Consider the following 15,557-nt stretch of genomic DNA (forward strand, 5'->3'; position numbering starts at 1 on the left):
TAGCTTAAGGTTTTATCAATTTGAACATCAGTCCTTGTCTTTTTATGTATTTCAAAGGAAAGTTGAAGTTTTCTAAACTTTATTCTTTAAGATATGTTCTGTAAGATATGTTCTTTATTCTATAAGACACTTATATAAAACCACTTAGACATTTTATAAAATGCTTAAGAGCTGTGGGAGGTATGTGTATATGTGTGTGACCACACGTGAGTATGTATCTATGTGTGCATATTAGTGTTTATGAGTGTACAAATATATAGTGCAATCCTTCATTATAGATAGTAAACTGTATAATTCTCATAGATTTTTATTTGAAGTTAGAGAAACTTTCTTCCATTTTCTACAATGACTTAATTAAGCATTGTATTTTCTAGTGAATCAATGAGTTTATTGAGGTATTTACTTAGAACACAGATAGAGGGTAACAATTTGTATAGACTTTAGCTATTTAAAAAAAGGAAGTCAATAGTCATTTTGCTTTGTGGTCAGTTAAGCTAGGAAGTTCAAATCTATATGTGTTATCTTAAGTTGTTATTGGAAGAAATTATGCTTTTACAAAAAATTGCTGCTAATAATAAAAATAGTATTTGTCATAGCTTGATTTTTTTAAATACATTATTGAATTTTTTAAAGTGACCCTTTGGGTGATTATAGAAATAACTAGTGTTTTTTTGCAACTATAAATAATGATGTGCATATTTATTCAATTTATTTCTGTGTTCTAAGTTTTATTTACTTGGTTATTTCCAGTGATATGTACATTCCATAGAACCCTTAACGACATTAATCAAGCTGCTACCTAGAAACTGTCTATTTCTGAATTGTTCTATTAATATGAATAATTACAGGTAGGGAATAAAGTTTGTACAGTCTTCTTATGATCAGGTGTTATAAGATATGAGTTTGGGAGTCGGTGGTCAGACACTGGGACTCTCTGTCATTAGCATGTAGTAAGGTACCAGGGCGGATGTGGCTATCATATTCACATGCCAGGATACCTCTTTGTTTACCTTGAGTCCTATTATGTGGTTATTTTATTCTCGCATACACTTTACTATTTTGGATGCCCCATACCATTGTAATCCTGTTATTGAAACATGGGATTCATGAGTACATATTTGTTTTGTATTTATATAGCTGATTTCCTAGGAGGCTTAATAAAGACATCAAATCATACATTTCCTGCATGCAAATATTCTCTTGAGGTTCCTTTGAGAGAGATTTGAAGATCTGTCTTCAAGAAAAGAGAACATGTTGGTTTACTTTGTGAAATATTTGTCTTCCTTTCTTTTTTAATTAGATCTTGAAAATTTTAAGACCAGAATGAGAAGCACAGTATCCGTCCGTGAAGGTCAGGGGGTAGTCCTTCTCTGCGGACCCCCACCGCACTCTGGTGGTGAGTACTGTTACCTATTTTGCTTATTGTATGCATGAGGTTCTAGAGCAAGTCTTGCACTTCACATTCCAGGGTTGTTTCTCAGATTCACCCTGATAGACTGGTGACTAGCTTTAGGTACTCTTGGCTGAACTCAAAACAAAAGAGCCAATAACTGTTGTCCATGCTCTGTGATTCTACCTCAAATTATCTTGATTTATTTCTGCTTTTGAAACAAATGTGTAAGTATGGTGAGATTGTAGGTGAAGAAGGAAAGCAATCTCTTTAAATCATACACATTAAGATGGGTGGAGTATTAGTAAGTGAGTAATATAAAGAGAAGAATGCCTTTGTCAGTGCTTTAATATACAAAAAGATGATCAGGACCAGGTCAGATTTAAATGTAAAGGTTATGTGTAGATGGAAGTTTCTGTCCCACCCAGTCCCACAATCTTTCATTTAAAGATAAAACACAAAGGTTTATATTAATTATAAACTGTTTGCCCTATTGTCCAGGCTTATTAGTAACTAACTTTTATGACTTAAATTAACCAATAATTCTTATCTATGTTTAGTTATGTAGCTTGTTACCTTTTCTTAGAAAGACATTCTCATCTTCCTTCCTCTATGTCTAGCCTTCAACTGCACTTCTTCCCAAGATTTGCATTGTCTTTCTTCTTCCCAAGATTCTCCTTGTTTGGTTGCCTCACCTACACTTCCCACTTGGATACTGGCCAGTCAGCATTTTATTAATCTAATATGAGTGACAAACTTTTACAGTCTACAAGGACATTATCCTACAACAGATGTGCTTTAATTCATATCCACTGCCCTGGCACACTGGTTTATGTATTGCTGGAGTATAGGCCTAAGACAGCATTTATGCTCTGCCCAATGGCGAAACACCAAGCTGCCTTGTAACAGGAAACAAAGTATCTGTTGAACACATGAACATGTTCTTAATATGAAGTTTTCCAGATTTAGAAAATTAAAAACTCTTTTTAAAGAAATCCACCACTTCATTTCCCAAGGTTTAGAATTTAATGAATGTCCTAAGTACCAATCAGGCATGCACAGATACTTAGAGATTTTCCTAGGGGAACAAAATAAATAAATAAATAAATAAATAAATAAATAAATAAATAAATAAATAAACCTCTTTCTGTGGCAGTTGTTTCATCTTCATGGGAATGCCTGAGGGTCATTAATTCTTTAGATAGTAAGATCCAGGTCTCAGAGCACCTGCAGCTGTTATGCGGGTTTTAGCAGTGTAAGCAATGGAGGCATTGCCAGAGTGCTCATGGCCCTTGTTGCTGTCACTAAGCTTTTTTTTCTCTGAAATCCCTACCGTCTTCCCAGACATAGAATTATTCTCTTTCTTCACTCCTTTGTATTATTTTTGCTTGCTTCATATTACTTCATTTCCTCTTGGCCCTTTCTCTGTAGTTTAAAATACTTAAAAGCATCAGTTTTGGTGAGTAAAGCAACTATCATACCTGATTCACCTTTCATATTTTCTCTTATGGGACCTAATGAAGTAAGCATGAAAAAAGTAATAATCATTAAAATGTTACTTTTAAGGACTTCCATTTTTGTATTTTCCTTGGATATTAACTCTGTACTAGTAAAATGGTTTACAGGAATTATCTGCAAGTGAGAGTCTTTTGGTTACATAGACATCAAAGATGCCTCATAGTCTATGGTAGCAAATAGGATATCCTTCCTGGAGAAGAGAGTAAAATTTTTGCCAGAAATGACTTATGTGACTTAAGGTAAGAAGCAGGCTTATCAGCTATCCTTCTACCCAGCTTATATTCAGGTTGCAATATAAGAGTTTTCAAAGTATTGATAAGAGGACAGATGGCCCATCAAGGCTTTCACAGCTGTAAGTAGTAAAACTGTGACCATGTTGCTCACTACTGGCCATGGAGAGATGCTTAAATGCTCTAAGCTAGCTCCTATAACCATTTTCCAAAGAAAATGACACATATGTTCTATAAGACCAGCCCAAGCCAAAGTCTTCTGATGTTTCAAAATTGGAGTTGGTGCACTGATCTATGAGTGTAGCAATGTATCATTAGCAGTTATTTTATCACTATGTTTATTTACCAGAATAATAGTAGTAGGTTTTCCACTGAGCCAATGACCCATCTAGTTTCAGGTTCTTTGCATATATGGGTTCTATCTCATGGAATGGTCTTAAATCCATTTTTTAAAAAAGTGTTTGGTTACTCCCCTGCCATTGGTGCTATTATTGTATCAGTAGGCATAGATTTCAAGCAGATTGTTACTAGAGCTCACAGCTCAGGGTTCCTAAGTAGATGAGACTTTTGTTTAATGTTTCTCCTCTAGTGCTTGTGTAGAACATTCTAGCACTATTGGTGCTGACCAGTACAGGTGAAACTTACAGTTCAGTTCCAGCTATATTTCTCCATGTTCATTACCATAAGTAAGTAGTTTTCTTCAGCAATAGGGTCTTATCAGCAAGTTATAGAAGGTAATCAATAGCACTGGTGATAGAATGTAGTTTGTGGAGCTATATGGAACCTCTTTGAGCAACAACTCAAAAAAAATATATAACCCACTTCCAATACTAGTTTTATTTGGTAGCATATGATGGCTAGTTGAGATATTCTCTCTTGTGTTATATGACAACTCCACTTAAATTACACATGCATGCGCGCACACACACACACAATGATATAATAAATCTGCTACAGTAGTTTCATAAGGTTATCAAAATTCCCTTAGTGGTAGTTATCCCTCCCTATACTCTACCATCTACCCTCTACCCTGGCCTCCAATCTAACTGTTTTAATTCTTCTCTTCTGGTTTTCTTTATCCCTTCAAAATTGGAGGTAACAGAGTTAATGATTTTGTTATAATTTCCATGCCTATCATGTGAAGAATCACATGGAGACAAGCACTAAGTATTGTTTTATGAGAAGTCACCCTTCCTGAGTTCACTCAAACGCTGAATTCGGGCTTGCTCCAGCACATTACGTCTGAGACTAGCATTTTAGTTGCAAATTAATTAACCTGAGTCTTGACATAAAGCAAATTCTAATCCAGTGAGTCTGGATACTGTGCTTCTAAGAGACTTTTCTGAGACGATTCCACTGCTCATCCATGAACTACTCAGCAGAAGGATTTTAACTGTCTCTTGCATTTTGCAAAGTCTCTGGTGTGTTACCTGTTTATCTCACTCTGCCCCAAGCCTTCTTTCTTACCTAACTCTTTTTCTTGGCTTCCACTAGAATGTATTTAGCTCATTTGGACAAAATATTATGTCTCCACTGAGGTTAGCCCACCATCCACCTCACATTCGAGCTTGAAACCATGTCCTTAAGGTACTTTTTACCATGATTTATTTCATTGTTTTGTGGCCTTCCAGGTCTCTAACTGATTTGTATATTTTTATTGTCTCATAAAACTCTTGTCTAAGTCCTAAGGCTGAAGTGATATAGCTAGCCATTTAATGATGATCCCAGAGTCCAAGAAATAAAAGAGACCATGATTTTAATTCATGACTCCTGATCCCAAAGGAGCAATATGAAAGAAAACATGGTCTCTAACATAGATTTAGTTTATGTCACATAATCAATAGAAAATGACTGAAAAGTTAAATTCCATGACACCTATGAGTATGGATACAAGTCATCATAAGTTTGTTTCTTTACTCCAACAAAAATCTATAAATGTCTCAAATCTCCATGAACATGTTGTCTTCCATATTTCACAATGAAGTGGAAACAGAAAGGCATGAAGAAACACTGGATTATATGTATCATGCATCCTTTCATCATAGCTGAATGACATGTAGTCCAAATAATCCTTGTCATACCCACAGTACTGTCTCTGTTCTTCCTGCAGAGAATCCTTGAGGAGTCAGGAGGATCATAATTGTAAAGCCATTGCTCATTTTTAATTTTGAGGTTATAGGACCAGACCAAGTGCCAAAGTTTTTTGTTTGTTTGCAATACCTCTTGACTTGGATCTTCCTAATGTCAGCATTATGATCAGAAATAACTACAGTTCTGCTATTTATTGACAGTAAATAACTATTCTTCTCTTTTTTGTTGTTGTTCTTCCCTTTGTACCATTTCTTCTAATATTATTGGCCATAGTCAAGTTGTATTGAAACCTGTTGTTTGGGCTTGAGATGCAGGTCAAGGTTAAACTCCTTGCTAACATGCAGAAGATCCCAACATTGCCTGAAATATTTTCTTGTGTTCATGAACTAAATTTCTAAATTTTTGGCTTATTTGAACATGTCATTAATTTTCTATTTAAGAAGAGTGGGGAGATGAACTAACATAGCTTAAGAATCCAGTATGTTTTTCATACTGCAACCTGAGTTACATTGATTGAGAGCCTTCATCCATTTATATAATTCCATTAAAGGAATTATTCCCCATGGTTGGAGAAAATTATAAATTTATCCTGGGTCTCCATACATCCATTGATCCGCAGAATTGTTGTCATATGAGAATTTTTTTAATCTTTCCTTTATTCAGTCAGGCCTTCTGTCATTTTCAGTTCATTGCCTTTCTGCATAACAATCTAGAATCTCTCTGATAAAAGCGGAAGTAATGCCCTAAGTTACATGGATAATAGCAAGATGACAAACCAGAAATAAGACACTCAGCATAGATTTCCTATAGAGTAAATTTTAATCTACTTTTCAATAATATGAAATATTGATAATTAGTGCAATTTCCTTGTCGATGCTGGCCATCACAAAATTATTAGAAACTCAAATGCATAATAAGGAAAATCATCATGTTATAAAAGGTCACATGACTAGTGTGCTAAAAATACTAATTAGACAAAAATTCTCAGGTTAATCAAGTTATTGCATTTATGTATTTTAATAAAGAGTTGGTTTTGCCCAGTGATGGCTGGCAAAATTCATTGAGTATGGATAAAAGTCTCAACGCAGTCCTAGTGTCTCATCAGCCCTCTAGTCTCTGCTGCACTGCCATGTTGTACTACATGCAGGCATTTGAACATTCAGTTCTGTAGAATGTCATCCACTTCCAACAACACAGCCTTTGGGATGCGAAAGGGAGGGTGCGAGGTGTCAAACAGCAGGTAGTATAGGCTGAAGCAACTTTGTGCTAAAAATTGCTGTATAAAGTGTTGGTGTGACCAAGGCGAGAACTGAAGCTGCACAGACAGATGGTGTGGGATTTATACCCTGAAGAGCAACATCTTTATAATAAAAGCATTCTTTTTCTCCCAAAATGAATGGGACAAAATGTAAAAGTCATGTCAGGTAGCTTAGATGACACCAAATAGAAATTTTCATCTTTGTATAAGTTTGTTGAGTTAGTGGAGATGTAACACAGAAAGACCCATTACCTATTGTAAAGAGGTACATGATGCTAAACAATAAATTCCCAATAATTTTATTTGGAATCATACCTTTCCCCTTGTTTTATGAACTCAGTTTTCCTAAGCTACAATTCACTGTTTAAACCGAGTCACACCCGAAACAGAGCCCTGCTTAAATGTTAGAGTCAAAACCTTTCCGAAAGTCATCATAGTTTTCCAGTAAGCAGGGTGTAGATTTAACTCACTTCAAAACTGGAGTCTTCTTTTTGCATCAAAGTAGAAAACAATGCAGGATGCCCAGTAGCTGAGCTGTACTGTCGCTGTTCTCATCCAAACAGAAACCAGAATTAAGAAACTGATAACTGTTAATGTATTAAGAATTTGTCACCTAAGCTACAGTATATGGCCTCTAATCTATTGCTTCTAGCTAAGTGGTAGGTAAACATATCAAGACAAAGCACTAGGGAATATACCTATAGATTAAATGAATAATATTTTACACTTATATAAGCATTTTATAAAAATTCTGTCGATTATGATGTGACCATTGACATTATTGAGAGTCAAAAGACCTAACTGATCCATAATAACATTCACACAAGTATTTTCTGAATCAGTTGATATATCAGCCTTAACTGGAATCATGTGGATTGTTCCAAAGCTTTTCATCCCTTAAGAGAAATAGTTATTAGAATTAATAGACCCAATTGTTACACAATCATTTTATAATTGGTAATGGAATCCTATGTTACTAAAAATTGCTTAACTGTAGAAATTATGAATTAAAATTATTCATTAAGTTAGTCAACCTTCTTTTCCTTCTTTCCATCTTTCCTTCCTTACTTCCATCTATTTATCTAAGACTCTTTCCATTCATCCATTTTATTTTCATTGCTTTACAGATGTATCTAACAAATAACTGAGTATGTGCACCATACTATACAGCTCGGATCAATTTACTGTTCATGTAAAAATACTTGCTATTAGGTAGAGGAAAACGTATGAGCTCTCTGGCAATAAACTTGATTGGAATATATGCAACTCAATTGTTAAGCCTTATCCATAGCCAATTCCTAAGTGTAATTTAGTGGGCTTATGTTTCAGAATATTTTAAGTTCATTTTGAGTTTCCATATTCTCAGGATGTTGGGACACATGGTAGTAACAAAGGTGCTCCAGCTTGTAACTAAGTAGCCCTGGAATGACTGTAAGAGTGATGAGTCAGGATGATATTGCATCTATTAAAAGAAATGAGTGATGCTATTTTTTAACATTGGCAAATTGAAACTCAAGGTGGTTGTATAATTTGTACTTAGTCATACAGCAAAACATTTCAGCTTCAGATTTTGAACTAATACTTTTTATAATTGAAAATACATGAAATTTTCTTATACACATATAAATTACAACCCTTAAGAGTTTGTCAATGTTTTTCTCAGATTGTATTTTTTACACCCTTCAAATACTCTTGATATATACCTGGGTCTACCTATAATATTTTAAAGTACTATCTTACACACACACACACACACGTACACGTACACGTACACACACAAACACACAAGGTATCCATAGAAGTCATAAGCTAGGCTGGAGATAGATCATTGGATTCTAAATCTCAGATTTGTATTATGTTCTAATTTGTAATTTGGAACAAGTTGCCTAAATTCTGTGTCCCTTCTTCTTGTGAGCAGGTAAGTCACAATCCATCCTGAAATGGTCATTATGAGAATTTAAAAAGGCAGCATACATGAATTATTTATTTCTATCATATTTACACATACGCCAATATACCACAGTTCCAATATATTTATCATTTAGCAAAGCATAAAATTAAAACTGTTTCATGTGAATCTCTGAAGACGTTTAATTATGTTGTCTTCTACTGCGCCAAAAGGTTTTCTTGGCTAAAATTTTATCCCAAACTTTGGACAACATCATTCTGTATTACCATGTTTTTCTTCGATTTGAGTTTTCTTGCTTTTGTTTGTTTGCTTTTAAGGCAAGATTTCAAAGTGATAACAACTATGCTATCCCTTTTCCTCTGCCTTACCAGCCCTGCGTTTGCAGGCACGCACCAAAATGTTCCACCACTACTTGCATTTTAGGATAAGAACTATGGCTACAGATACAGGAAATAGGATGCCTTGAGATGTCCACACTATGGCAACATCAGTGATAAGCCAGACATTCTCCTTGGGCTCCTTTGTCCCTTTAAGCAGAACCCACAGCTAGTATTTTCCACCTGACTTCAGGTGAAGAAGTACTTTTGTCACTAGCTGGGCAAATTAGATGCTTTATCCAGGGCATTTGGTATTTGACTTGAAAGCATACAATTTTGAACTTGGAAAAGTAGAATAGTTTGTGTATGTCCTGTACATTAGGTATCATAGCATTAGGCTGATGCCCAGGAGTGAGAAATACAACCCTGTAGAGGCAGATAACAACCAGTGGAAAAACTAAGGACTAAGGAACTGGGATTTTTCACAGTAACTGCACACTCACATACTACATTCTCATCCTTCATTGTTTTGGGCAGTGTTTGTGTGCATGTGAATGCATATATGTGTTTCTGTTAACAAAATGGATATAACAAGAATAGGAATTTTACACAAGAAATAAAGAAATTTCAGTTCCACTTTTTGACAACTCCCTTAGCATCTTTTAATTATTATTTTGAAGACGTCTGAGATCATCATAGAAAAGATCGTGAGAGGTAATCTTAAGGAACTGTATTTTTATTGATTCTTCTGTACACTCCCAATTTTTGTCAATGTGAGAATCTCTTATAATTTTGATTGTGAACCTAGACTTTAACAGCGGAGCCATCTCTCCTTTCCAGTCTCCTCAGATTTCAGAGATGCCGTTAACCTGGCCATCCCCCATACATCGTCTAGGTACAGCCAAACTGCAGGCTTCCTCTCACACTATGACCTCACATCCTTCTAATGTCTGAGAGAGGATGGTTAGAAATTTATTTTCTCCCTCTCTGAACACAGCTAAGTTCTTCTTACTCTCCTTTCTCCCACTCACAGGCAAAAGTCTCACTAACCCTGAAATCCTTCAAAATATTACATGGGGTAAATTAGGAGTTTGAATGCACAGATAGAGAAATAGTTCTTCAAAAAGAGTTTATCATAAAGCTTGAACATCTGGATGATGATGATACCTACTTTAAAAAATGTTGTTAATTTAGTGTCTCTCATATATATTAAAGCTTTGTGTCTTAGCACTGCACCTCAGAATGGAGGAGAAACATAGTACTATCACTATGTCGAAGGTAATAATTACATTTTATATTAGCAATTAGAAGAGATAAAGTAATAATTACTTTGTAATTATATAACTTTTGTTTTATTTACTTCAATGTGTGTGTATGTGTGCATGATGTGCTTGTCATAGCTTATGTGTAGAGATGAGTCTACAACTTTTGGGGGTTGTTTCTTTCCTTCTACCATGTGTGCCTTAGGGATCAGACTGTCCTTGATGATGGAACTCAGTTTGTTCATCAAATTCTGGTAATTAGGCTTGTTTCCAGGTACCATTACCCACTGAATCATTTTGTTGACTTGATCTTTGTGTCTTAATCAAGTCTAGAGAACTTGTATGAGTATGGAAACCTGAAAATGCATTAGCTTAACTTGAAGTGTGCATCTTACCCAGATCCATCCAAATCAAATGCTTCTGACCTTGCACGCCCTTCATTTATTTATACTCTTTTACATAGACAGACTGCTTGAAGATGGGGAAACAGGGAAAAGAAGAGAGGAGTGAGACTTTTAAATAGGCCTGACTTGAACTTCACTTATGTGCCAGCATTATTGATATAGTTCCCTAACTAGGAGCTAAGGAGTTGAAGTTATTGACTAAGTTTGCTGATGTCCTCTACCTAAGAGGAAGTGGAACTGAATTGTTACAACGATCCAGCTTCTGCTGCTTTTAAGTAGACAATCCTTTCATAAATAAACGCTCTGGACTCTTGTGGACACACAGCTCCTAGCCTGTGTGTTAAGGGCAATATTTGGAGACTTTCAGCAGATCCCTCTAAAGTTGTTCAGAAGACATGCTGAAAGCATGCTCTGTAGGCCCAGTCAGTCCCCAGGTCAGACCGCAGAATGTGGTGTCTTTTCTATAAATCTGCATTATTCACCCATGACTCTGGGGAATTTTGATCCAGATGTTCTTTAAGTCACATTAGCCATATTTTGTCTTCAGGCCACATGATTTTAAAGTTTCTGAGGAAGTTTACGATTAGAAGTGTTTCAGTAAGTGAATTTGATTAGACATTTTAGACTTAAATAGCAAAATGGACTACTTTGCATAGAACGTTGATGCTCTTTTATTTCTAAGCCAGGCAATTCCCAGTCAGCAGAATGTTTTCTTCACTAACCTCACCTGAATTGGAGACCTACATTCCTTATGTACCTACTGATGTAGCTGACATTTTCCGGGCAGGCTTCCATCTGCTCAGGAGTGGAGTGGCAGACAGATACCCAGTTGTGACCCACGTCTGTATGTACTCATAGGAACTCATCTCATTTCCCAAAAGTTGAATAAATTTGACTAGCTCTGATCCTCATAGGCACCAAATTTGTACATTGTCTGAAATAGTTAGGAATAGTTAGTTTGTGTCCTGTTGTATCTGTATTTGTTAAATCTAAAGAGATGGAGTTTGTCTAGAATAAAAACTAGAGCAATATGTTAGGAATGGAGCTTCAAAACTGATCTTAATCTGTTTTAGACCTTGCTTTTATTTTTTTTAAATGCCATTTTGTTATTAAACTTTGGAATGGGTTACAAATAATAATAAATCATCAAGTGAAATATGTTTTAATAAAGATTTCCACATTCTATTTATAAGCCCATTTATAAGAAGTACATAATTACCACCACTCTTTTGGGGGGCTACAGGATTTAGTGAAGTAGTGTAAACAAATGGCATACTATATTTATATTTTAAATCATTTATTTATTTCCCATAAAAAACAGATTAGGACTCAGATATATCAAGTTGTCCTTCAACTTGATATGCAGCTTAATATGATTTTTAAAAAATAGATATTTTTTCATAAGATATATTCTGATATTCAATGACATTGAACTTCTCAGTTTCCTGCCTCTACTTCTGAGTGCTAGGACATTTTTTTTTGGGGGGGGGCGGTCAAGACAGGGTTTTTCTGTAGCTTTGGGGCCTGTCCTGGAACTAGCTCTTTTAGACCCCAGTCTGGCCTCGAACTCACAGAGATCTGCCTGCCTCTGCCTCCCAAATGCTGGGATTAAAGGTGTATGCCACCACTCAATCCAGTTTGAGTGCTAGGATTTTTATAAGTGTACATCAGCATTTTAGGCTTATGACATGCTAAGTATTGAACTTCAGAGTTTGTGCATGCTAGACAAGCATTCTACCAACTGAACCACATTGCCATCCTTATTAAACATAGAAAACATAGCTATTTTGAGTTAAGGGTTTTTTTTTTTTTTTGTCACGTGTCTATCTCCTTAGCTGGTTCTAATTGGTACCATGGCTTGTTAATAGGTACTAAGTTCACTAGAGACACAATTGCATTTTGCATATTTCACAGAGACACTTTCACTATAGATATAAAATTTGCTCTCTTATTCATTAGCATCTGATCATGGTCCAATAACAAGTGATTCCAAGGTCCCACTGTCTTAGGATAACAAAGGTGGTTTCCTTTTATGTCACCTGAATTTGAGAGCTGCCACTGTCCTTGAGTTTGCTGTCCTTGTGATTCGTCCTAGTTTTAGTTCTTGTGCTTGGATAAAATACCTTGAAAAGGCAACATCAAAGAAAAGTAATTTTAGTCAGTGGCTTTACAGTCTCAGATAACAGTCTACCTTTGCAGAGAAGTCAAGGTAATAGAAACTTGAAGCAACTTCACATCTCCGAACAACAGGAAGAATGAACATGTCCACTACACCACTCCTAAACAGTCCAGGCCCTTCCCCAGGGTATAGTGTCACCCACAGTAGGCTGAGTCTTTCCATATCAATTAACATAACAATCAAAACAAAGTCCCTCATAGACATGCCCACTGGAAAACCTGATCTCTCTGAGACTCCTTTCCAGTTGATTTTACAAAGTAAACAATTAAGAATGCCAGGCTTTGTTGGCTCAGCAAGGGAGGCCTTACCCTCTCTAAGACATGGATAGGGGTGAAGTGGGGGAAACTGGCGGCAGCGGCGGAAGAATAAGAGGAAGGGGGAACTGTGGGTGGTATGTAAAATGAAATAAAATGAATAAAAAAGACTAACTATAATGTGGCTTTCTGTTCTTGTTTTTATAAAGTTTTATTCTTGCTTGAAATGTCATTTTAACGAGAAAAGAAAATTGTCTAAAAGGCTTCTACACTTCAACAACTGTCTGCGGATCATTCTGGCTCCCTTTTCTCTTGTCAGAATAACTCTTTCCCAAGTGATGACCAAAGAGGCCCCAAAATGCCTTGTCCTAAAGATAAACAGCAAGTACTTTATTCTCTATAATAGTAAACTTAACCCTAGAATTTCCTTCAATGTATCAGAATTAGACAGACTTATATACAGTGAATGGTTTATTGCATTATTAAACAACCAAGAAGACAGGAGAAAAACAATGTATGAAGAAAAATGTCATCAGACCCATAGAAGCTTTCGTTAACAGATTACTCCATCCAAGGAGATCATGTATTACTCTTCTCCATCTCATTAATGCTAGGAAGAAAGTACATTTTGGAGCTAGAGGAATGGCTCAGTGATTAGAATGCTCGTTGTTTCCTGCAGAGAACCCAAGGTCAGTCCCAGCATCCATGTAACACACCCAAACCATGGAAGCTACAATTATAAACATTGTGATGTCATCTTCTGGCTTCTGTGAGAATTGTACATATATGCATGCAAGTAAGAAAACTAAATAATGAAAATTATATTCTTTAAAATTTGAAGAAAAGGCAGAAACTATTCGTTGGTCAGCTTGTCAAAGGTGTTTTCAAAAGTTGGATCAAACACAGCATAATTTAAAAGGTATCTCTAGGCTGTGCAGTGCAGTTATAAGTCTTACTTTCAAGAGTATTAAATTAATTATAACTTAAAAAAGGGAATAACCCTCATTTACTAAATGTTATTAAGGAATACAGTCACAGAGACATCTAAGTTTATTGTTTATAGTCTTCAAAATATACTTTTATTAAATTTGGAAGTACATAAAGTAATTCCCAATATGGCTAATTAAAGTAGTTCATTATAGGATCTTGGAGGCCTGCAGTACCAGACAGTTGCATCTCAACCCTTCTGGAGTTTTCCAAATTTGTTTTACATACTTCTCAGAACTAATTAAGCATCTTTCCTCTTAGCCTAACTTAGATCATTACTTTTCTTTAGCAAATGTCCCCATAGTGAGACTAAATCAGTCAGCTAAATACAACAAAGTTGTGGGAGAGTAAAGACTGGGGACTTAATATGCATAAACACTGATTCTGTACTGTTTGCTATTGATTTTATCTAGAGAAAGATGAGTCGGAAATTTAAATGACATATTAAAGCCAAGTTCATATATGGCTTGTTTTGCGTTCTTGGAAATTTTATGTAAGTCTAGAAAAATTTTGAGCTTTTCTGTCATTCAGGATTGTAACCAGCTCCTTGGCAGGCTGATTCAAGTACAGTGTGAGTTGAAAGATATCCGAGGATACACGGTGGAGCTCAAAATCAGCCTGGTCATCTTCATCAGCCCCTGAATTAAGCTAAAAACTGAAAAGAAGTCTGAGAATATAATTATGTCTGTTGTAGAGTGATTGTTACCATGCTGGAGGCTTTGGTTCAATCCCCAGCACTGAAAAGTTTTTCACACACAGGAGAGGGAGAGGAAAAACAGAAAGAGAGAGAGATGGAAAGAAACAGAGACAGAGGTAGAAAAGACAGAGAGACTGAATGAGAGAGAATGAGAGAGACAGAGACAAAAACAGAGAGAGTGCTTGTTTTATTTCTAGAATGCTCAGTATCTCTAGTCCCATTACAGTGACTGCAGATAGTGTTCATTTTGAGACCTGTGTGTTTATAAAATTCTCTTTGAATTTCTTTTTTCACACCTTTTCATGTATCCTTGGTAACACACTACCACCCATCATGTTACACTCAATGTTGCTCTGCACATCCTCCACACCAGGATTCTTGCGAGTGGATTGGTGTATTAAGTAGGAACAGTAAAGGTGCAAGTTCTGTGCTCTGCAGACTCTATTTTCTTTGATGCCTTTACAGTCTCATCAGTCTATGCTATTCAAAGACACTGTTTGGGTCCTTGTCACCAACAATTTTTTTAAATTGTTCTTGTTAATAGTGAGAGATTTAATAGAAAAGTATAAATACTTTTTGTCATCTCTTCTAAAAATGCTAGAGAAAACTGTTTATTTCTCAGAGCTTTTTTTTTTTTGAACAAGGTTGACTTTCTATATCTGAAGAAGAAATATAGATGTAGTCATTCTCCAAAGAGAAGACAGCCTTTGTTCACAGAGTTTTGCAGGACAGAGGAGCTTAGAAATCTGCAGAGAGGATGTGACTACCTTGCTGGAAGATAGACTATAGCATTCACTTTCAAAATACGCTATGAAGAGTTCCCTACCTTTATGCCACTAATGATACAACTTTGGTAAATACTATAATTTTTCTAACTTTTTCTTCAAATATTTTAAATATCATATTCCATACAAGTTTTATTTAAAGATATAATTCTGTACTGAAGCACTATAAGTGAAAACTGAAGCATGAAGGAAGAATAAAAAGGATGTGGGGAGGGAATAAAGGAGACAGAGGGAGAGAGGAGGTAAGAAGGCTCTTTTCTGTTCATCTGAGAATAA

At 35.7% G+C, this 15,557-nt stretch overlaps 1 protein-coding gene across 1 annotated transcript in view; it reads left to right on the top strand.

Annotated features, from left to right (window-relative positions):
• The window catches only part of Cntn3 (contactin 3), a 372,688-nt gene that overhangs the window by 201,644 nt on the left and 155,487 nt on the right, over nt 1–15,557 (top strand). The window contains exon 5 of the mRNA XM_085686800.2: nt 1,301–1,396. Coding sequence (XP_085542926.2) covers nt 1,301–1,396 — 96 coding nt within the window. The remainder of the gene's footprint in view (nt 1–1,300; nt 1,397–15,557) is intronic.

The sequence above is a fragment of the Myodes glareolus genome, chromosome 3 (genome assembly GCF_982192425.1).
Source record: "Myodes glareolus chromosome 3, mMyoGla1.1, whole genome shotgun sequence".
Classification (NCBI taxonomy): Eukaryota; Metazoa; Chordata; class Mammalia; order Rodentia; family Cricetidae; genus Myodes; species Myodes glareolus.